Below are 23,448 nucleotides of genomic sequence, written 5' to 3' on the forward strand. Positions count from 1 at the left end.
TCCTTCCTCGGTAGGCTGCCCTGACCCAGAGACCGGCTCTTCAGGAGTTTCAATGGCTGGCAAATCCTTTTGGGTAACCTCAGTTTGACCCACTAGCTCACTAAGGGCCTTTCTCTGCAAACCTGTGGGGGCTCCTTCTCCTCGCATGGCGGAGGCTGGTGTGATGACGTCAACAATGGCATCCACGGCTACCCTGGCATCCACAGGGTCATTGGGTGGGTCTTCAATCGTCCCTTGATCCTGAGTGGGGGGCTGCAAAGGCTGCAACTCACGCACCAATCGCCTGATAATGGGTAAGATTGGCACAGTTACGATGAGATGAACTACAAATGATTAGTACAAAGAAGTAATAATAACAAAACCAGACAACCACCCACACTGTCTATACCTTTGTACCCACAACACCTTCAGATGGGACTTGTGGGTTTTCCGCATCGGGCCAAGTGTCATCGGCCTCCACTCGCTTCAACACAAATGACTGTAAAAAGATTAGTAAAAGTCATGGTATAATAATCACAACGACAGTAAAGCAAATACATTAGAGTTACAAAATATTACCAAATCAACCTTTTTGGGATCCCTCCTACGTGGACAAGGATCCATCTTCTTCACACGCCCACCAATGACATGGACATAAACGACTTCTGTAGAAGGGACTGGCGTGGTAGACTGTGCTGATTCCGCATCAGGCGCATCTCTTACATCAGGAGTTGGGGCTGGGGGATCCTGCTTAACTCCTTCAAGAGTGGCTCGTGGTGAGCCCCTATCTTGAACCTCCCCAACCCGAGACGAGGCAATGTCTGATTCAGGATCACGCTGCACCACCGTTGGAACAACAGTGTGAGGCACCCTCACTGATCGGGCCCTCTTAGCGGCATGGGGGCAACTGCCTTCACCTCTCTCCAAAGCAGGGCACTTACCCTTTCAAACAACACCCACGAACTCTTGCTCTTTTGAAATTGGAGGACTTGGGAGAGGATTAGCGGGTTTCTACTGTTGGTCAGTTGCATGACCCACAGGGGGAGCCATAGCGTGGCAAGGACGAGGAGTTGCAGACATAAACAATTGGAGGCCCCTGAATAATGAGCACATGTACGCAAAATGGAGGGACCTGCAAGTTTGAACCCTCTTATGCCCCGCGATGGGGAACCATGAACTCCTTGGGAACACTAATCCATGCCGCATGGTCCAGAATATGTCCTCCCCCACAGAACGTAGAAATTGTGCACCCATGTCGTTGTAGCTGAATTGGTGGAGGATGCTGTCAGGGTGATAGGCCACAGTTTGTGCTTCACCAGCGTGGTATAGGTAGGTGACGACACCGGGCCATAGAATGAGATGTGCCATGCTTGCAAGAGGATGCATGGCCTCCACTGCACATTGTTGGTCACCATTTTCTAGAACGACGGCTCCAATGCAAAATGGCATGGAATGCCAAATAGCCCAGGTATAAGACCTCCACACAAAACCTTCAATGGACACTAGATTCAACTCAATCTCATTCACCCCAAACTGCTTAAGCATACTAGCACGAAGCCAGTGCTTTCCACAGCAGACCCCCAACGACTAATCTTCAGTTTGGTCTCCCTCAAAAGTTGTGATGTTCATGGGAGAGAGACGTGGGGGGTGACACTGAGGTCAAGACGCTCGCAAATATACATGAACAGAAAAGGGGCGAAGATGTAGCTTATGCGCCTTTTACAACTTGGGTCAATTACCTGATGAACTATGTCGTCCATCTACTCGAATAGGTACCCCAAAAACATTGATGCTAACGGAAGCTGGTGACCTCCGGCAGCGAGCATAGCAAGGGGGGCCAGCACTATGTGAAGGCCATAATCGGTGACCCCAGGAAAGAGGAACTGAGATGCAAGGTACATAATAAACACTGCAAGGTGGCATCGGCTATCTCCCAGGCGCACCATCACATCTCCCCTCCCGTTGGCCTCGAACCAGTAGGCCACCCATGCCTTAAGTGGCATCTTAGCAGGGGCAATTGATTGATCTATCTGGGACTTGAACTCAGCAATCTCCCCCATCAAGTCCTCATAGAGCTCCAACAAATTGGCAGGGAGAGACTCGAGAAACTGTAAATGGTGGGCAGACACTGACCCACCGACTAGTAGAGCCAATAAAGCAACTACGTCCTCTATGGTTATATCAAACTCATTGAACGCCCCCACAAACATGTGAGTATGGCAACACCAATGCTCCAAAAGGGGTTTTACATAACTTACCCTCTCTTTGCTAGGAAGATCCAAGAAATAGTCCACAAAGCGCAGGAAACTGGCATCCCATAGTAGGCAACAAAACACGCCCATATAGACACATAAACTCACTCCCATCAACGGCATCAAATCCCCTATCATTGCCCCTTGATATCGACATAGGGGGCCAGAAACCCTTACCCCCATCGACCACTCTATCTGCTTCACGCTCAGACAGCATTTCTGGTGTATCCACTACTAGAACGAACTCAACAAACGAGCACTCGAATTTATTTTGGCAAGGAGCCATGGTCAAAAGACAAGGAACAATGAAGGAAATGGACTAAGAATGGTTGCTATAGAGGTAAGGACAAAAACAAAGAGGGCAAGCTGACTGGAAACAACGGAGCAAGCAGAAAGGAACACTAACAGGAACACCACTGTTTTATAGATGGCTCGCACGTGTCCAAAATCCTAAATGGCACTAGGGAAGATGAAATGATATGATTACAACTCCCCCGTCATCTCTTAATGAAAAAGCAAACTAGATAAAATTATAATTATACCCTCAATCAGGCGGAACAAATCGGTGCATTAATTCAAAAGTGGTGCTACATTGGCAACTGCCACTTTAAATTTCACATCCACTCTCCGAACCACACGCGCAAACATAGCACATTTATGCGAAGACGACAGTTACGAAAAGCCCTAATGATGACTGCCATGTCATCGGTACATAACAGCTTTCCATCATTCCAACGGTGATCAAATGCGAAAAGCCACCCAAACAAAACACTCCTACTTCATACCATGCATTCACGAGGGCCAATACTTCACCAAAGACAGGGGCCTGAAATTTAAAACCACCACTGCATCTGTGTTTGGCAAAGCATTAAACTATCATGGAATAGGGGGCTAAAACTTCAGAGGATATAACTTCCCCTGACCAAAGGGGGGTTAGATGCCCGACCTCTGATGTCTAACACTTATCTTTTGACAATTCACTTCTTACCAATAGGTAGGGGGGCTTAAAATTTTGCAAACAACTTGAATACATAGTTGCCTACTGACAAAAAGAAAATTTTCAAAGACAGGGGGGCTGAATCATAGAATGAATGAAAGGTTAGCCCAAAATGAACACCCTGATTCCTATCCAAAGATATTACTAGGCTGAACGCAAGACTACTTATTGACTGGTCTATACTCGTCAATAAGCAGGGGGCTAATAATAGACCCAATCAAGTTTTCTCCTATACACAGAGGATCTGAACAAGACAGGAACGATCACTGGACTTAAAACACAAAGATCAATAGGCCACAATGTCTTCAATCCCTATCTACATTGCTCTATCACAAAATCTAAAAACAAATCAAAGGACAAAGATGCTTATCACTTACTGATAAGCAGGGGGGCTAATGTAGGTACATAGTTGTCGCTTAGACCACCAGAGTACAGAAGGTGTTGAATTAATACAACACGGATGCTTGTGATGAGTTCACAACTCGAACATCTGCGATGAGTTCATAATTCACTGCATGATTACGATAAACCTGTATCCAAAATGGGTTCCAATGAACTTTGGCCAGAATAAACCTACGATAAGCTTCAGACATTTGTGGGCTTGCGATGAGTTTTAGACATGCGTGATGCCGCGATGAGCTTTGTAGACATGCAAATCTGTGATGGGCTTCAAAGTTATTACAGAATCGTGACAAGCATAGGATTACCACAAACCAAGAATAAATGCTAGAAACATGTGCATCTTTAATTTACGCGCGTGACGGGACACTTTGTGGGCCTAATGAGGGCACACCAAATAAATAATGACATCATTCATGCCACATCGGTTAAAAGGGTCACGAAAGGAAGTAGTACACGCGGATTATGAGAATCCTCAGACGAAAGGAAAGTTCATCCCTAAGAACTGACAACTGACAATGAATCCAATATTCCCTTTCCTAGTGGGAATCAAATGCTTTTAGCTCCTTCTATTTGGAACCTCGGGATCCCTCCCCATAAATAGGGGTCTATCTCATAATGAAAAGATCATCTTATCTCACATTACCCTAGCCTTTAGCCTACCTCATGCATCCAATCTTCCTTTATCCTTTAAGGAGACCCTCGTACGTAGCCTCACCACCACATTTACACTCATACTGAATCATAATAGGGATCATGTCTCCATTTAACAATTTGAATGGGACTTTCTATGCTAAAGGGTCTGAAATGTCCATTAGGAATTTGATTATGGCGAATTGAGTTCACTTGTGTACTTCTTTCTACATGATCTAGTTGATTAAACCGTTCGAACCGTCACATGACCTTGCTTCCAACTTCAATTCTGTTGAAATTGCTATTTGGTCAAAAACTATTTGACCTAGGTGGTTTAACTGCTAACCCATTCAACCCTATCATGTCATAGGTTACGCATTTACTGTATGTAAACTTTCAGAAGTCATAACTTTGCATTCCAATGTATAATTGGGGTGATCTTAATTTTTTTTATTTTGGGTATTTTTTCGAGATTTATGCATCCAAAGGTGTTGTAAGGTACCTTGCTCCACTATTTTTGCAAGAAAACTCTTTTTTTGGCCTCAAATCATAATTATAGACTATCCATTGATAAAATATGTATTTTTACAAACACATAATGTATGTGTGTGTATATATTTATTTATTTATTGATAAAATACGTATTTGTTAACAAGCCAACTAGGGCTGCCAATGGTTTATGTCTTGTTCGGGACATGCTAGAATTGTCCTAAATTGATTACTAAAACCAATAGAATTATTCCAACTTCAGTTCTGTTGAAATTTCTATTTGGTCAAAAACTATTTGACCTAGGTGGTTTAACCGCTGACCCATTCGACCTTGTCGCTATGTCATAGGTTGTGCATTTAATGTGTGTAAACTTTCAAAAGTCATAACTTTGCATTCCAATGTACGATTGGGGTGATCTTTATTTTTTTTTTGATTTTGGGTAATTTTTTGAGATTTATTCATCCCAAGGTGTTGTAAGGTACTTTGCTCCACTATTTTTGCAAGAAAACTCTTTGTTTGGCCTCAAATCATAATTATAGACTATTTATTGATAAAATATGTATTTTTACAAACAATGAAGGGATGGGAGATCCATCATATGGATGGCCAAAGACTATAGGAAGGTTGGGCGAAATTTCAAAAATTTCTTTTCTCACGTCCGGGAATCGCATTCCCTAATTTAGAAAACTGCATTTTCAAGGTTTGTTCTTAAATCCAAAACCAGACCAGGTCTGAAACCAAAAGGGAGGAGAGGGATATACCTGATACGAAGTAGCAGTAACTCCCAATGAAGGTGTTCATGCCCAAGGAGAAGACCAAAATCCGCTTCTAATGAAAATGACACAGTGTGTGATGAAGCAGGATTAGCAGGATGGCTCTTCAGCAAGAACCAAAAATCTTCAGCAAGAATCGAACAAGGGCTAGTGAGCACGACTTCAGATTGTTTCTTCAACCAAGGAACAATATCAAGAACCTTTCTTGATCAACTCCACAAGAGGAGAACAAACTGGGTAGGGATGGCAAGAATAGGAGAGAATTATACAGGTTGTTGTGTGTTAAAACTGAGGAATTTGCCCCTATTTATAGTCTTCTATGGATCAGCCTCCTAATCTAATTAGGAGAGAGTTTCTTGATCCAAATTTGATATTTGGATCTGGACTCTTAAATGGATAAGACTTATCTTATCCTTTCAGCTAATCCTAATCAGATTATAAATCAGATATTGCATCCTTTTAATTAATTAATTAATTAAAAACCAGTTCGAATTGGGTTTAGGCCCATTAAGCTTATGTGCTCACTTACCCCTTATCTTGCTGCCTAGTTGGCTCTCTTTGTATGGCATGGGACCCAAACATTGATCTACACATCAGCCACATGGGTTCGCCCAGCCTTTGTTATAAGGCCTGGCCGAATTCACTTTAGGAGACAATCAACCCCCGAGTCCATCACCATGGGCTCTTAATGGGCCTAGCATTTACACTAAATGGCCCTTGGGTCCAACCACCTTATGAAAACCCAAGGATAGGCAGATGCAAGATTAGCTCATCAGGTATTACCCTCAATGGTCTTACACTTAACCTCTCAGCCCATAATGATCAAACATTGCCCGACAAGAAAGGACCTCTCCCTCGGCTGCAAGGTACAGTGTTGCACTCTCTACTCACATGGATCCCGGGAATTAAAACATTTTTGCAAACATTTTGCAAACATTTTCCATCAGAGAGAGTGCATTACCTAATCATTCACTTTGTCCGACAAAGGGGCTGATCATGTCACTATAATCACCAACTCAGATGAATTCTCGGACTGTCCCAACATACCCAAGTTTTGATCCCCTCTAAGGATCTCACTAATTGGCATATCAAAGACAGCCCAATTCGACACCTAGTGTAGTATCATAATTGAGTCTAGGGGTCAGGTGTAACATTCCAGTTTTGCCCATCTGTCTCCAAGGTCTAGGGTAATACTGAAATTTGGTCTGGTTCAGGGTTTCAAGAAAACCCACACTGCATGTACCTCATGTCTCACCTTGGTAGCTGAGACAAGCCACCCCAACCAACTTGGCAGCACATCAGTGTTAGCCTTGGTAGGATAAATCTCTCCAGATCTATCCAACGGCTGTGAAGATTCTAAACTAACACGAGTCTCATAAGCGTCCAGTTTAAGGGTATTACATAGAAATATACCACAATGACATGAATCAATGATGTACTTTATTCATTTACTATAAATGTCAAAAGATACATCAACCTGATTGGAGTTAAGGGCATAATTGTCCAACAACATATAATATACATGTGTGTATATATTTATTTATTGATTGATAAAATATGTATTTGTTAACAAGCCAACTAGGGTTGTCTAGGGTCTTGGTCTTGTTTGGGACATGCTAGAATTGATTCGAATTGATTACTAAAACCAATAGTACAAGAACCGAACCAAATACAATCGGTTCTATTATTTTAAAACTGGTACCAAACCAATGGGCAACTGGGACAATCAGGTCTAACCTGATTGGATTCGATTAAATAAAAAACCTTCTTAATACCTAAGAACTATGCTTTTTGGTAAGAAAAAATACAAGAGTTTGGAGGTGAATCTCACTGCCATTGCCACTACCACCAATGACGAAGATGAAAAAGAGAAAATAAACATAAATGGAAAAAGCCTTGTTACACTTTGAAGTCTTCGACTTTGAATGATTTGGTTTTTTCAAGTTCAAACTGGAGAAAACACATGCTTTGGCTACAATCTGCTTTGATGTTTTAGGGGTTTTTCCCATTTTGAAGTCTTCAAACAATCTTTCTTTAATATGGATTCAATGGAACAAAAATCTGAACTACACCTTTACGCTTTGGCCGTTGAGAGAGGAGGATTTCCACCTTTCAAGTTTGAGGAATGAGAACACAACTTCAAATTGGAAGTTCAAACTAGAAATTGAGCTAAGAGGTGAGAGCTTTGGCTTCCTCTTTTTTCGTTCAATTTTAGACATGGTTTCTAAAAGTGAACCGGAAACAGAACCGGGCAGGGGACTAGTTTCTAGTTAAGCGGTTCAACCGTTCGGTCGAACAGTTCAACTCGTGATGTCATAAATAAATAAAAAATAAAAAATAGCATAAAATTTAATAAAAAATAGAAAAAAGTACAGAAAATAAAACTATCTAAATAAAAAACAATACAGTACTAAATACATAGAAATTTTAAAACAGAAATATAGAAAAAAAAACAAAAAATTCAAAAAATACAGAAAAAAATAGAAAAATAAAACTATCTAAATACAAAAATAACAAAGTACATAACAAATAGAAAATACAGAAAAAAGTACAGAAAATACTGAAAAAATACAAAAAAACAGTAAAATAAAACAAAAAATTGCAAATAAATAGAGGAAAATACAGAAAAAATATAGAAAAGTGCAAATAAATACAGAAAAAACTGAAAATAAAACATAAAAGTAAAAATAAGTACAGAAAAAATAGAAAAATAAAACATAAAAGTGCAAATAAATATATAAAAAATACAGAAAAATAAAACAGAAAATTGTAAATAAATACAAAAAAATAATGAAAAAATACAAAAACAAAAAAGTCAAAAATACAGAAAAAAACAAAAAAAAAAGAAATTGCAAATAAATACAGAAAAAACCAGAAAAATAAAACAGAAAATTGGAAAACAAATATAGAGAAAACAAAAAATTGCAAATAAATATAGAAAAAACAGAAAATTGCAAAAGAAATATAGAAAAAAATAAAATAAATAAATTGGAAATAAATACAGAAAAAAACGAAAATTCCAGAAAAAAATTAATATTTTATCACTCTTTGACATCATCTGATCATCATCATCATCATTCGCATAGCAAATAAGCAAAGAATTGAAAAACTAATAAAACAAAATAATTAAGCCAATGTGAGTATGTGAATTCTGTAATTAATTAAGCAAAGAATTCAGAAAAATAATTAAGCAACATTAATTAAACAAAGAATTAAGCAAAAATATCAAAGAATCAATTAAAGTTACAAAAAAAATCAGAAAAAAATTATACCTTTAGGTCATTCACGATTTCACTACTGGTAATGGTGGTGTAAAAGTGGGCTCGCAATCGATGGGCTCGGGCTTGGTCGTAGGCAAGTTCCCGCTGCAAGTGCTGTTGCAACTTGTAGAATCGCCAATGGTGGTGTTACTGCCACTACAAACTCCCCACCCGCCACTGCAAACTCGCCGGACAACCACTACAAACTCGCCACTTGCCGTTGCAAACTCGCCTACAACAACTCTTATTGCTGGAGCCTAGAAGTGCTGCAAAATACGCTAGCCACCGTTGCAAATTTGTTGTTGTCAGTCGCCGTTGGTCTGTATGTGTCACCGTTAGACAACGGAGGTGCTGGCCACCGCAGGTGATCAGTTGGGTGTGAGGGCTGAGAGGAGGGAAGGTTAGAACAAAAATGGGGGTTCTAACCCTAAAGGGCCTAAACATTCGATTTGGGATGGGGATATTGAAGTCATTTTATTTTTTGTTTTTTATTTTATTTTATTTAAAACAGTGAAAATAAAAAGGATAACCCGCGAACCGCTGCCCGAGTTGAAGTCCGACCGCCCGGGTCAACGGTTTTCTGAAATTTTCAACGTTTTTAAGGAATTTCTGATTTCTAGTATAACCGGACCCGGGGGGGCTGACCGGTTAACGATTTTTCCGGTCCGGTTTTGAAAAACCATGATTTTAGACATACATAATACTTTTATTACATATAACATAATAAAACATGTAAAGTATAATAAATATATATAACCTGTTCAGATCTAATCTGTTAGGGATAGCCAAAACTGGTGTCAAATTGATAATAATCGGGACAGAAAAATTAAAACCAGAACTGGCTTGTTGAAATAATTCATAAAACTAGAGGTTCAAACGGTTCATGTTTGTCAGGTAGACCCGGCCCATTGACAGGCCTGAAGCCAGGTAAAACCTTAGGCCCTGTTTGGCATCAATTCTGGGATTTTCGTTCTTAGAATCCTTTCAAAGAAGAATGCATCCTCAGAATTTTCATCTAGAGAACCACCAGATGTATTTGACACAGTAATCTTATTCTTGTTTCTTACGAACAAAATCACGTTTGGCATCATCCTATTTCTTGGAATCAATTGACGTATAAGGAAAATCGTGTTAATTCTAATAAATATAAGCCCAATTGAAGTTACATTGTACTATATTGTGTGTAAATCACTATTACATTCATATAAAAAAAGAAAGAGAAGTTACATGTTCTTCTATCTCTCTACCCAAACTTGTGAAGTAAAATTTTATTCATACCTTACCAAATTCAGGAATAATAAACAAGAGACCAACGAATAAGCCTGAGCCGAGCTGTATACGGTGAAAAAAAAAGAAGGGAGCGCGATTTTGTCGTTTCCACGTACCCGTCTGATCTCTCTCTGTGCGATAGATTGGATTTAATAAGTGGTGATCCGTGTGATCGCTGCTGGTCACAACGCAACGGCATTACCCACGTTGTTTTCTTCAATGAAACTGATGGTGGAGTTCAGGAGGCTTTCCCTGAAAAAGACAGGTGACAATCTCCGTCAGACCCAAAAAATCCATTCATTTGGGCTCTCGGGGATTTCAGCTCTGCAAGTCTCTCTCTCTAAACCAAAAACAGATTAAAACTAAATAATTTAAAAAAGAAAAAGAAGAGAAAAGGGGAAGAATTGCAATTTCTTGTATGACTGAGAGGAATGGAAAACAGAGGAAAGCAAGAAGAAGAAAGGGGAAGGGGAATAAGAAAGATCGGGGGAGAGAGAGAAATGTGAAGAAATCTAAAGTAAAAGGGATTATCACCGCTGTTATTTGTGTATTGTGAGATCCGGGAAGATGAATAATGTTTTTCTTCCAATTGTCCGAATAACTATTATAAGGATAACATGGGGATTAAAAAATATTGCAATAGTGGATTTCAACGAAAGACTTTTTTGTCTCATGGTCATAGTAGAAAGGGATCTTTGTGCCCTTTATACAAAACAAAGTACAGGGGTCTTTGTCACATACCCCATAGTTAAGGGTGTCTTTATAATTTACCCTAAAAAATCTAGAATGAACCTATATAATCAGGTCTTCATGTCTTCCCAACTTCGATTAGAACATTACCCAATGTCCATTGAACACAACCACAGCATAAAAAACAAATCCAAAAGCTGCTGTCTGAAATTGCAGCTTGGGTTTACAACAGAGGAGAAAAACGTTGAAAACACGTAGAAGAACAGAGAAACAAATGGTTAAAAGAGAAATAAAAAAAAGTAAACCAGTGCGAGATAAAGAGTAGAAGTTTGTTTACCTAGATTTTATTGTGCGTTTAAGAACAATAGAGCTTGAAGAAACCTGGAAAAATTTTCAGAACGGAGGCAAAGTAGATGTCGGTTGAAAGAGAACAATATGTGAGTCTATAATAGCAAAAAAATTGAAGAAAACGATGAGATCTTTACCTGAGAGCTTGTGGGTTGCGTGTGAGAAGAAAGCATGCAGAGAGAGCCGTTGCAGCGTGGAGAAGAACACGCCAAAATGGAGAAATATAAGGCTGTTGTCTATTTTTTTACAAAATTATCCAAGTGCCGCCCATGTTCCCACGTGTAATCGTAAACGACTTTTTCTCGTTTTCGAGAATCTCAGATTTGAAGTAAAAATCCCATTCTGGATCTCCTGCCCACGAGAATTATGTTCACCTCTACCCATAAAATACTATTCCATAAATTGGGAACATTTTCTCTTATATAATACTATGCAAAAATGAAATATTCTCCATTCTGGCTATAATAAATATAGATAGAATTTGTATTGGCAGGAGATTGGACTCCATTTATCCTCGTTTGGCATTCTTACACGGAATCGTTTATGGAGATTCTAGAAAAGAAGAATCGTATTTGGTTTTGCCCAACTTCCATTTCTCATTTGAAATGGGATGAAAAAACGGAAAAGATATATTGCAATTCACTTCAAAATTCTGAATTCCACTATAGAATTACAATAATTTAAAATGTCAAATACACTCACTCTATACATCAATAATCACCCCTCAGTTAACATCAAATCCGAATTGGCATATGCCCCAATTGTACGTTGGCCTAAGAACTCTAACTCTGGGCTGAACCGTCATTCTCCCATAAACAAATCCGCCAGAAATTCTCGATTGAAGTGGAAAAATCTGGATTTAGAAAATGAAAATTCTCGATTGAAGTCATTCTCGCGTCGTCATCGTTAAAAAAACGAACACATGTGACAAGGGTCACACGTGAAGAGTGAAGACACTAACATCTTTCAAACCAAGGATTGCTTTCTTCCCCGGTTGTGAATCTCATTTCAATCGTTTCTTTCTTTGCTTTTCAGTCTCGGAGCTCATTTACAATCCTCTCCAGCGCCGTCGTCGTCACTCACAGGTATGTAACGTTTTCAAATTGATACCATTCCGCTCAAAGAGTCTCTTCTTTGAGAGCTTTTTGTCTAGATTCTTTATAGATCGATTCGATTTCTAGTAGAAAACCTAAAGGAGTATCTCGCGTTTGCAGAGTGAATTTGGATCTGCTCGTGTTTTGATCCTTCGTGCAGCATAACCCTTCGAATATGGTAGTCCGCAAGCTTCTCTTCTTTTTTTCTTTGAACCGCTTTTGCTTTTAATTTGGTTGCAGTTTTGTTCGTTTTAGTATTTCTGAATATGAAGGTTTATCGGTGTGAAGCATATTCGGAAGGTTTGATCTGAGTCTAAATCCAATAGATATAGATTTAATTTAGTATCTCTGTAGAGGGAAGTCATGAATTGGAATTGAAATCTAAAAATTTTCTTTTCAGTAGCAATTTTGGGGTTTTGTTGTATTGTTAGGGAGTATCTTTCTTTATGAGACTTGTGACGTTAAACATGTCTTCATCGGATCCGCTAAACGAAGAAGTAATTCGATGAAGAACCTAGTCTTTCTTTTTGACTCGTTCACCACCCGGGAGGGGTGGGGGATATATCGAAGAAAAAATCAGTTCAGATTCTACTAAGAATCTTTCACATCCATACACATGAACCTCAATAACCTTTTCGTTTTGGCGGATAAGCTGATCTGATGCAGAAATCAATCATTGGATCTACAGGCCCAAGTACTTATTCCGACTTCTTAGTTCTTTCTAGCTGCATTTTGGCAAAATAACCTTGGAAAAATTAGTCTCATACATAGCCCAGTAACCAGTATTACTAAGAAGTCTTGTTTCCCCAATTTTGTATGCCTTATCTTCCTTTTTTTGTCCAGTTCCTTGTTTTCCTCCTTGCCATCCAGATTCCTTAATCATTTTGCATAATTGCGTGCCATTAATTGTGCTAACATTTTAAGTTGAGAAATGAGGATCTCTTCTGACATGTTTAATAGGTGAATCTCAAGATTCTAGGACCTTAAAAATCATGGGGAACACCAATTCAGCTGAGGACAGCCAATGAGAGGATGTCTCAAATCTAGCAATTGGGAGGTCCACTGAGCTCGTCGGTTTCATCTCAACAAAGAAGAAATATTTATTATTTGATGCATAACACAGTGTTAACCACAACGCTGACCATGGAATCAACAATTTTTTTTCTTTGTTTCTTGTTTATTTATTTATTTTATTCACTGGTAACTTGGATGGTTTGTACTAGTCTACCAGACCACCTACATGAAAAACTCCCCAGAATACTTAGTTGTTTGAGGGTTTCCTGTTTTCTGTTTCATATTTAATTTGTAAACTAGATACAAAATGGATCAGATGCCCATTTCAAACAGTCCATCTGTCTTGATCAATCCTGTTTCAGAACATATTTTCTTGGATGGTGTTAAGATGATCAAATTGCTGCTAAATTCTAGGTTTTCAGGGTTGCTTAAGATAGCATAGTGGTGAATATTGCATATTACATTATTTAACTAGTGGTGAAGTCTGTTGTGAGTTCAATTGGAACATATTATTCCTCTATTTCTTTCGTGATAAATAATGAGATTAAGGTGGCGTTTGATTAATCTGAAAATTCAGATATGAAAAGTTAAAAAGATATTAAAAGTGTCTGAAATCTGAAAAGAGGCATAGATGCTTTTCTACTTTTTAGAGGATCTGAATTCATAAGTTTGTTTGTTTTGGATCAACCCTTTACCATCTGAAATTTACTGAATTTACTATTTTACCCCTAAAACATACTATTTGGAAATGTTGAGTTCAATTTGCATTATAAAAAATAATTTTCAACCACAAAATAATATTGGAACAATATAAATAAAAAATAAAAAATTAATAATTACTAATTATAAATGAAAACGATTAAAATAATAAAAATGACTATAAAAATATTAAAATAATTAATAATTTACACAAATAAAAATTAAAATAATTTTTAAAAATTAATGAAATAATTAAAAATTACTAGTTAATGAAAATAATTATTAACTAGGGGACATTTCTTCAAGAAACTGGAGGTGTGTCGGGCTATGCCTAAGTCTGTAAAGGAGCTGTTTATGAGTTGGAGATTGGAGGGTCGTAGCAAGAAAGGAAGGCTTGTTTGGAATACTATTCCGCAGGCTGTTCTTTGGTCCATTTCGATGGAAAGAAACAACAAAATTTTTTATAATCAATCAAAAAGTCCAGATGAGATTGTGCATAAAGTGGTGGGGAAGATTTGCTTCTGGGTATCGGTGAATGAGGAGTTTAAAAGTCAGAATGTTTCTCTCCTTCTTTGTACTAAATCATGGATGTTCTTGTAATCTGTTTTGGGCCCAGGAAGATCTAGTTGGCCTGAGTCTTGTTGTAATCTACTTTCTCACTGAATAAAATTACTTTACCTTTTTCCCAAAAAAAAGTAAAAATAATTATTAATTAATAAATAACACAAATAATTTAATAAAAAATAATTAATGTTTAATAAAAAATATTAAAATAATTAATAATTAATAAAAATAATTATTAATTAATAAATTACACAAGTTAGTTTAATAAAAATAATTAATGTTTAATAAAAAGTATTAACATAATTAATAAAAATAATTTATAATTAATAATTAATAAATAACACAAATAAATTTAATAAAAACTAATTAATGTTGAATAAAAAATATTAAAATAATTAATTATTAATAAAATAATTTATAATTAATAATTATTAAAAATATTATTATTATTCACCGAACCATCGTTGCTGCATGTTGTAGCGACGGTGGTGGTGGTGGGAAGACAGGGGAGGGAGAGAGAGAGAGAACCAACAGGGGGAGAGATAGACACCGCTGCAACTTGCAGCGACAGTGGCGAGAAGACAGGGTAGAGAGAGAGAAAAAATCATAAGATGATGAACACTGTGAAAGCCCTCTTAGTAGAAGCCATGTGATCCCACCGACGAAGCCCTCTCTATCCCACCGGCGAAGCCCTCTCGACTCACCAACGAAGCCATCTGTCTTCATAGAAGATAAACCGGTGCTTTGCCCAAACGGGAGAAGGGAATGGCCTAACTGAACTTCGGTGAGAAGGGGGTAGCTTGCTTCTAAGCTTCACAGAAGCCCAGATTATCTGGTGAAGTCAGTGGCGATACTACGCCGGTCCTCTACTTCACGTCGAAGGTGGGATAGGCGGTGGAAGGAGCAAGGGGTCTGGGAGGAGAAAGAAATGGAGAAAGAGGGTAGGGGAGTTTTACAGAGCGGGAAGGAGCAATCGGCAACATGCAGCGAGAGAGGGAGAGGGAGAGAGAGGGAGAGAGAGAGAGAAGACAGGGAGAGAGAGAGAGAAAGAAGATAGGGGGAGAGAGAGAGCTGGCGTTGCAACTTGCAGCGACGGTGGCGGGAATACAGGGCGAAGAGAGAGAGCGAAAGCGAGAGCGAGAGAAGACAGGGGGAGAGAGAGAGCCGCCACTGCAACTTGCAGTGGCGGTGGCAGGAAGACAGGGCGAAGAGAGAAAAGACGAGAGCGAGAGAGAAGACAAGGGAGAGAGAGAGCCACCATTGCAACTTGCAGCGGCGGTGGCAGGAAGACAGTGTGGAGAGAGAGAGATCGAGAGAGAGAGAGAGAGGGAGAGAGAGAGCTAGAGAGAAAGAGAGGTTGAGTGTTTAGGTTTTTTGGGTTTGGGGGTATCAGGGGTAACTCGGGTCATTTACAAAAAATTGTAAGGATATTTTGGACATTGGGACGGCTGTGAAACGCGCCTGAATGCGTTAAGAGCCGGCCTAAGGTCTATGATTTTCAGATATGAAAATCAGTTTCAGACCCAAGTTAAGAGGTACAACCAAACAAGGGGTGAGATCTGAAAAGTAGCATTTTCAGATTCAGACCTCTAAAAAGTGCAATCAAACGCCACCTAAGTTTAGTGTTTGAAACTTATTTTTTATGCATGTTTAAACCATCATGTTGTATTTTTAACTTTAATTATAAGATGTTGACTGTTGAGTGAGGGTCTAACATGAGAGGTCTAATGACTTGCTTCATTATAGACTTGAAACATTTCAATTGGGACATATATGGTTATTATATGATGAGGTGGTAAAATCTCAACCGCTAGCACAATGATTTAAAAGGCGCGCCTAAGGCTCGCCTAGGCACACAGGTGAGGTGCATTTTAGGGTAGGCGCCTCGCCCAACATCCCAATTGGGAGCAAGCATGTGTAGCTAGCTCTCTTATATGGTTGGCACATATATGGTTACTATATGATGAGGTCGTAAAATCTCAACCACTAGCACAATTATTTAAAAGGCTCGCCTAGGCACACAGGTGAGGCGCATTTTAGGGTAGGCGCCTCGCCCAGGTCCTAGGTGCAACACTTTCAAAAGGTGCACGTCTGGTGCGCCTAGGCATGCGCCTGATGTGCCTTGCACCTTTTGAAATTTTTACGCCTTTTTTCCTTTTTTGATCTAGCGGCTGGGCCGGGGGCAGAGCCCTCGGACCCTGACCATGCCTCTCGAGGCGAGCCCAAACAAGTCCATGTTAGGGTCCTTAATTCTTAGCTCTCATACAAAGAATAATGTTTCTATAATTTTAATTGTTTTTTAAGAAGATATTTTATTAAAATGAATGAATGAACAACATTAGCAAATGGGACCCTAACATGGACTTGTTTGGGCTTGCCTCGGGGGGTGTGGCACAAAGGCGACTTGTAGAATCAGGAATGTAATATGTTTTACATCACATTAGCTATTTGAAGTAATGCAATTGAGGAAAAAAGGAGATTGTGGGTGACTAGCACTAGGTGGAGATGTAAACCTGTATATGGGTGTGCGCAGGATATACATTTTGGTGATCCAAATGAGTGAACAGTTAAAGAATAATCACCATCAGAGGCATGCTTTCACTCATGTGCAAAGGCAATACTAGTGTTAAACCTAAGAAGTTTTTAAGACTTGAGGTTTCTTTCAATCATTTTAATATATCAATGGTTGACGTTATGTATGAACAATATTCTAATATGTTGGATCTTGGATGATTAGAAGTGATACTTGGGTTTGGGAATGTTCAATAAGGAATTGATACCCTCAAACAAGATGTGTCATGGCTGAAGAATTGTAACCGAACTAGGAATCTTGTAGAGGCTTCTTAATTAAATTAGGAGTCTTGTGTTAGCTCCTAGACAAAAGCAAAATGATTGCAGGAAGCTTTCTAGTTTAACTAGGAACCCTATGAGAGGTGTCCTAGTGTGATGGGGACTCATATAGAACATCTGAATGAGAATTTAGAAGGTTTGTTTGGAAAGAAAACCCTGGTGGAAATCATATGAAAAGAAAGCAGATGACCTGCCTTTTGCACGATCCAAAAGACTCTACCAGCTGGGCAAATTCTCCCTTATCATTTTTATTCTTTTCTACCAAGAACTTCTTCTGCAAATTTAGCTTAGCTTTCCACCCTATATCTGTAATGGCGAAGATGATCTCATCCAATAAACCTTTTAGCCTACCTGCTACCTCCTTGTTTAGAACCACCATTGCTCTTTTGTCTTCTCTGATCTTGATAGTAGGACCTTCTATTTTCCTTGAACAGAAAGTAATTCTTCTCCATGCCAGAGTCTTCTTCCACCTGTTCGATGGAAAGAACTTCTCCTCCATGTTCTTTATTTTTATGATTTTCCTATTTGTTAGGGTTCAATCAACTCGCATGTTGGTGTGACTATTTGATAGTGAGGGGGAGCTCTTGTAAGGGAAAAGAGGATTGTAAGAACTCACTTATAAGCTTCAAAATTCTATTGTAGGCCAATTTCTGAGAGGTGGACTTTGGGTGGGTTGGATTGGGAGTGTCTGGATGAGAATCAAGTTCATTCATTGGAAAGGAATTTTGAGAAAGCTGAAGTTAAAGAAGCCATATTCTCTATGGATAGATCTAAGGCTCCTAGGCTTGATAGTTTCACATTGGCTTTCTATCAAGATTGCTGGGAGATAAGAAAATTTTATTTGATGAAAGTGTTCAGGGAGTTCCATAGGAGGGGAGTAATTAGCCTTGGGATGAATTCATCATTTTTAGCTTTGATCCCAAATAAGCATGCTGCTACCCAACCAGGAGACTTTAGACATATAAGCTTAGTGACTAGTAGCTACAAGATAATTACTAAGGTGCTATCTCTAAGGCTCAAAAAGGTGATGTCTTCTATCATTTCCCTTTACCAAGGATGCTTTGAGAGTTTGGGACTGCCCCTAGGTGGAAATCCTAGATTGGTTAGCTTTTGGAACCCAGTAGTGGAAAGGTTTGAAAAAAGGTTGGCAAGTTGGAAAAGGAATTATATCTCCTTGGGAGGGAGAATAACATTGATAAAATCCACTTTGGCTAATCTTCCAGTCTATTACATGTCGGTCTTTAGGATGCCACAAATTGTGATTAAAAGAGTTGAGAAGATCATGAGGGATTTCTTGTGGGAGCCTGGGGAGGGGAAAAAAGATCATTTGGTTAGGTGGGAAAAGGTGAGACAGTTGAAAGTGAAAGGGGGTTTAGAAATAGGAAATGTGAAGATGAAAAATGTGGCTTTGTTAAATAAATGGCTTTGGAGGTTCCCTAAAGAAAATGAGAAATTATGGACTAAAGTTATTTCAAGTATCCATGGGTTGTCAAGCAATGGCTGGGATGCAGGTTGCTTGCATAGAACTACTTTGGCTGCTCCTTGGAAAGCCTTCCATGAAACACTTCCTTTGTTTCTACCCTACATCAGGTGCGATTTGGTTTCGGGTCAAAAGTTAGATTTTGGGAGGACATTTGGATTGGGGATTCCCCCTTGTTCGAGGTGTTCCCTTCTCTTTTTGCTCTCTCCAGCTTCAAAGGAAAACCCATTAGTGACTTTATTTCCTCTTCCTCACTTTCAAATCTGAATTGGAATCTGAGCTTTGTTAGAAATTTGAGAGAATCTGAATTGTCTAGTGTCTCTGCTTTAGTTAATTTGCTGAACTCTCTGGTCTTGGGGGGCAGTGGTTCAGACTCTAGAGTTTGTGCACTCAATTAGTCAGGGTCTTTCTCTTGCAAATCCTTCTTTAACTCTCTAGTTGCTTCTGATCCCTCTCCTTCTTTCCCTGTCAAGGAGATTTGGACTCGCCCCATCCATCCTGAAGTCAGTGCATTCTGTTGGGAAGTGTTACATGGTTCCATCAATACTTGTGATCTGCTTCAGAGAAAAAGACCAACTTGGTGCTTGTCCCCAAATTGGTTTACCTTATGTAAGCTGCACGGTGAGACTGCCTTTCATATTTTAATTTCCTGTCCCTTTGCTAACTTCATTTGGGAGTGGTTTTCCTCTTTGTTTGGTTGCAACTGGACTCCTACTACTAATCTGAAATCCCTCTTAAGCTCTTACTTATTCAGGTGTTCTAAAAGGAGAGGCAGAATCATGGGAAGATGCACTAGGGCAGCAATTGCTTGGACAATTTGGGAAGAAGGAAATCTGAGGATATCTGATGACAAAGAGAGGAGTAAAGAAACTGTGATTGAAGTGATCTCTTAGGGTGGTGCATTGGGTGAAAACACTAAAATTGTTGGCTGATTTTAAGATAGATGAGTTTTTCAGATCATGGGGAACAATCGCAAACACTACATCTAGAAAATCTACTGTAATTGAATCCTGGTCCCCTACGGATGCTGGGTGGGAGAAACTAAATTTTGATGGAAGATGTTTGGGAAATCTGGGGCCAGCGGGCTTTGGTGGGCTGATTAGGGATGAGAATGAAAATTTGGTTGCCATGTTCTCAGGTCCTATTCAGCATGGTGATGTGGTGACTTCTGAAATGAAGGCTGCAGTGTTTGGAGTTGAGAAAGCTAAAGAAATGGGGATTGAGAGGGAGATTGTTGAAGGGGACTCAAAAACTATGGTGAACTGGTTGAAGACAGGGGATGGAATTAATTTTATTTTTTTGATCAATAACTCTGAAAAATTTCATTAATTAAGATGCTTTAATATACAACAAGAAGTTACAAAGAAATCAGCATAGAAGCTGACCCAGGACAAAATTACAAATGTGCCCAAAACATATCTGTTCTTTGAACCCCTTGCTTTGCTAAGCTATCAGCCAAGCTGTTGGCCAATCTCCCAACCCAACCCACCTGAATAGACATATTTCTTGACATCCATTTGAACCTTAAATCATTCTTTAGCTGCTAGGTCACTCCTTCCCCTTTTTGCAACCATTTTATCACAGTTTTTGAGTCTCCCTCGATGATCAGTCTATTAATCCCCAGTTCTTTGGCCTTCTCAACCCCATATACTGCAGCTAGAAACTTTGCCCCAGCTACATCCCCCTCCTCCACAGGACCGGAGAACAAAGCAATAATGGAACCATTTTCATTTCTAATGCCCCTCCCCAATACCTAAAAGGCCTGGGTTACCCACACAACTCCCATCAAATATCAGCTTCTTTCAACCCTCTGTTGGAGGGGACCAGGTCTCACAAACCTGGCACCTCATAGTTGATGAAGTAGCAATAAATCCCCAAACCTTGAAGAAGTCTTCAACTTTAAAATCTGAAAACTGCTTTAAACTTTTTACCCAATGTGCCACCCTCAATGTTATTGTTTCCACTAAAGCCTCCTTGCATTTTTCTTTACTTTCAAATATTCTATCATTTCTTTCCTCCCAAATGGTCCAAAGTATTGCTATTCTAGTGCACCTCCAAAGAATCCTTCTCCTCCTTGTCTTACCACTACAACCGTTAGGGTTGAATAAACCTTCCAACCGGTCAGGAGAAAACCACCTGCACCCAAAAAGGGAAGTAAACCAATTCCAAATAAAACTGACAAAAGGGCATGATAAAAGAAGGTGGATAGCAGTCTCACCATTCAACTTACACAGGACACACCAGTTAAGGGACAAGCACCAATTTGGCCTTTTCCTTTGAAGTACATCAAAGGTATTAATACAACAATGAAAGACTTCCCAACAAAAAGCACTGATTTTAGGGGGAATAGGATGGCACCAAATTTCTTTGATTGGAAACTGAAGAGAGACTGTGTGGTAACCATCAAATGAAGAAAGGATTTACAAGAAAAAGGTCCATCAGAATTAGGACCCCAAATTCTAGAATCTGACCCACCTTCCCCCAAGAAAACTGAATTCAGCAATCCTAACAACTCAAAGACCGCAGGTAGTTCAGACTCTCTAAGATTCCTATTAAAACCAAGGTTCCAATTCAATCCTGGAAGGTGAGAATGATGGTTTAGGAAATCAGAAATAGGCTTACCCTTGAACCTAGACAGATCACAAAGAGAAGGATTTCTCCCCTAAAGGAGTATCCCCAATCCACAAATCCTCCCAGAATCTGATTTTACTACCAGAATACAAATCATACTTGATAAAATTAAAGAACATAGGGAGGACATTATGGATGGCCTTCTAGGGAGCAGCCAAGTTAGCCCTACGTAGACAGTCAGCATCCCATCCGTTGCACGACATGCCATGAATGCTTGCAACCACTTTGTGCCATAATTTCTCATTTTCATTTGGAAACCTCTAGAGCCATTTGTCCAACAAAGCCTGATTCTTCATTCTAACATTACCAAGGTAAGCCTAGGTATATCTTGTGCAATCATCAAGGTATAATACAAAATATCGTATCCAAGTCTAGAAATGACAGGAGATGACCAAACATCACTATGTATTACTTGAAAGTGAATAGTAACATGCTTAGAAGAAGATGGAAAAGGCAAAATATGACTTTTTCTAAGACCACAAGTTATGCAAGATTTACTAATAGAAACTAAAGTAATAGTAAGCAAACAAACGATCCAAGTTCTTAGCGCGTGTTTGGCCTAAATGTCTATGCCATAAATGCCACGCATTATTACAATAAGGAGGCAAAACATCACTAGTAGCAAAAAAGAAACAAGAAGTTGGAGATGAAGGTTTCTTCTCAAACTCAAAATTAAACAGCCTCCCAAGCCTATGCCCCTTCCCCTTCATTTCCCTAGTGTGTTGGTCTTGTATAATGCAACCATCATGAGAAAATAGAACTAGGTTACCATCAATCAACAAGTTGGCTAATAAATATGATATTGGTTGTTAACAAAGTTTTTGTGAGATGAAGGAGAGATGGCTGAGAAGTAGAAAGAAATAAATCATTGTGACCATCAATTTTTAGAGACTCTCCACTAGTAGTAACAATCTAGTCATCACAAGAGTTGGGTTTGGGAGTCTGACCAAATGAGGTGCAAGTCATATGATTTGAAGCACTCGAATCAATAATGCACATATGGCTAGGTGAAGAACTTGTGGTAGAAGACTTACCAAACAAGCTGATAGTAGATAAAGCAGAAGAAATAGCCGAAGACATAAGCTGCTGTATCTTCTCCATGGTTAAGGTGCTAGAACTAGAAGATTCCCCCTTTTGAGATGGAGTGGAGGAAAGAATATTATCAGATGACTTTGCAATTGCCTGAAGTGCCTTATGCTGGTCTTTCTTGGGGGGCCAAGTTGGGCATTCAGTAACGATATGCCCCTTTTGGAGTAGGTACAAAAATTCTTCTTCTTAAGTGAGAGGTTACAAGTCCAAACTCTTTGCATTTATAACATTGAATCTTGGAAAAGTCCTTCCCCTTAGGTTTAGTGACTAAGAACACTGTGTCTAGATTATGTTCTCTCTTGCTATCAAGAGATGACTAAGTATGCAGTCTAGTCTCCTCTCTCAGAAGTTCACCAAGTATAGTGTCTAAATCAGGCATATTTTCTCTACTGAAAATGCTAGACCTTAACATCTCATAATCCGGTCTAAGATGCATAAGAAAATGCATTGTTATCCTTTGATCAAAGTGTTTCTTCATAGTCTTCACACAATAGTCGGTAGTAATAGCCCCAAGATGAACAAGTTGATATTCTGTCTAGAGATTAACAAATCTGTATAGTATTCCTGGATCTTCCTCTTTCCCCGAGTATATGAGAATATGTTCATTTCAATTTGATATTGTTTGGACATGTTTAACTGCTGATAGACATTCCCTAGATAGTCATACATCTCCTTAGAGGTAGGAGATGTTTAACCGACAACAACTAGGGTGATCAAAACAGCCCTAATCTCTTCCACTGATCAGAGAATATTGTAAATCCTAGTAGAGGGTAGGATTACTGCATACAATAAGTGTCAAGCAATAAGGAAATCAATTAGAGAGCAACCTGTTCTGATACCATGTTAGTTCTAGGCGAGAAAGGCAGGGAACAAGAAAGACACTTGAATTGGAGGGGTGTGTCCAGTGTACCACAAGCTTAGAAAGAAAGAATATATA

At 39.1% G+C, this 23,448-nt stretch overlaps 1 protein-coding gene and 1 long non-coding RNA gene across 3 annotated transcripts in view; one reads left to right on the plus strand and one right to left on the minus strand.

The window, feature by feature from the left end:
- Nucleotides 1-9,939: 9,939 nt before the first annotated feature.
- Nucleotides 9,940-11,840, minus strand: LOC104611505 (uncharacterized). The gene is made up of 3 exons (XR_737674.2): nt 11,228-11,840; nt 11,080-11,123; nt 9,940-10,304 (listed from the first exon to the last, which is right to left on the minus strand). It is a non-coding gene; the product is annotated as an uncharacterized LOC104611505 (long non-coding RNA).
- Nucleotides 11,841-12,036: 196 nt separating this feature from the next.
- LOC104611504 (coatomer subunit zeta-1-like) overlaps nt 12,037-23,448 on the plus strand; it is a 38,641-nt gene continuing 27,229 nt past the window's right edge. For both annotated transcript variants that reach the window (XM_010278581.3, XM_088889928.1), the window contains exons 1-2: nt 12,037-12,175; nt 12,305-12,362. In XM_010278581.3, coding sequence (XP_010276883.1) covers nt 12,360-12,362 — 3 coding nt within the window. In that variant the 5' untranslated portion in view covers nt 12,037-12,175; nt 12,305-12,359. The remainder of the gene's footprint in view (nt 12,176-12,304; nt 12,363-23,448) is intronic.

This window comes from Nelumbo nucifera, chromosome 6, assembly GCF_055504915.1.
Source record: "Nelumbo nucifera cultivar China Antique chromosome 6, China Antique-T2T, whole genome shotgun sequence".
In the NCBI taxonomy this organism is placed as follows: domain Eukaryota; kingdom Viridiplantae; phylum Streptophyta; class Magnoliopsida; order Proteales; family Nelumbonaceae; genus Nelumbo; species Nelumbo nucifera.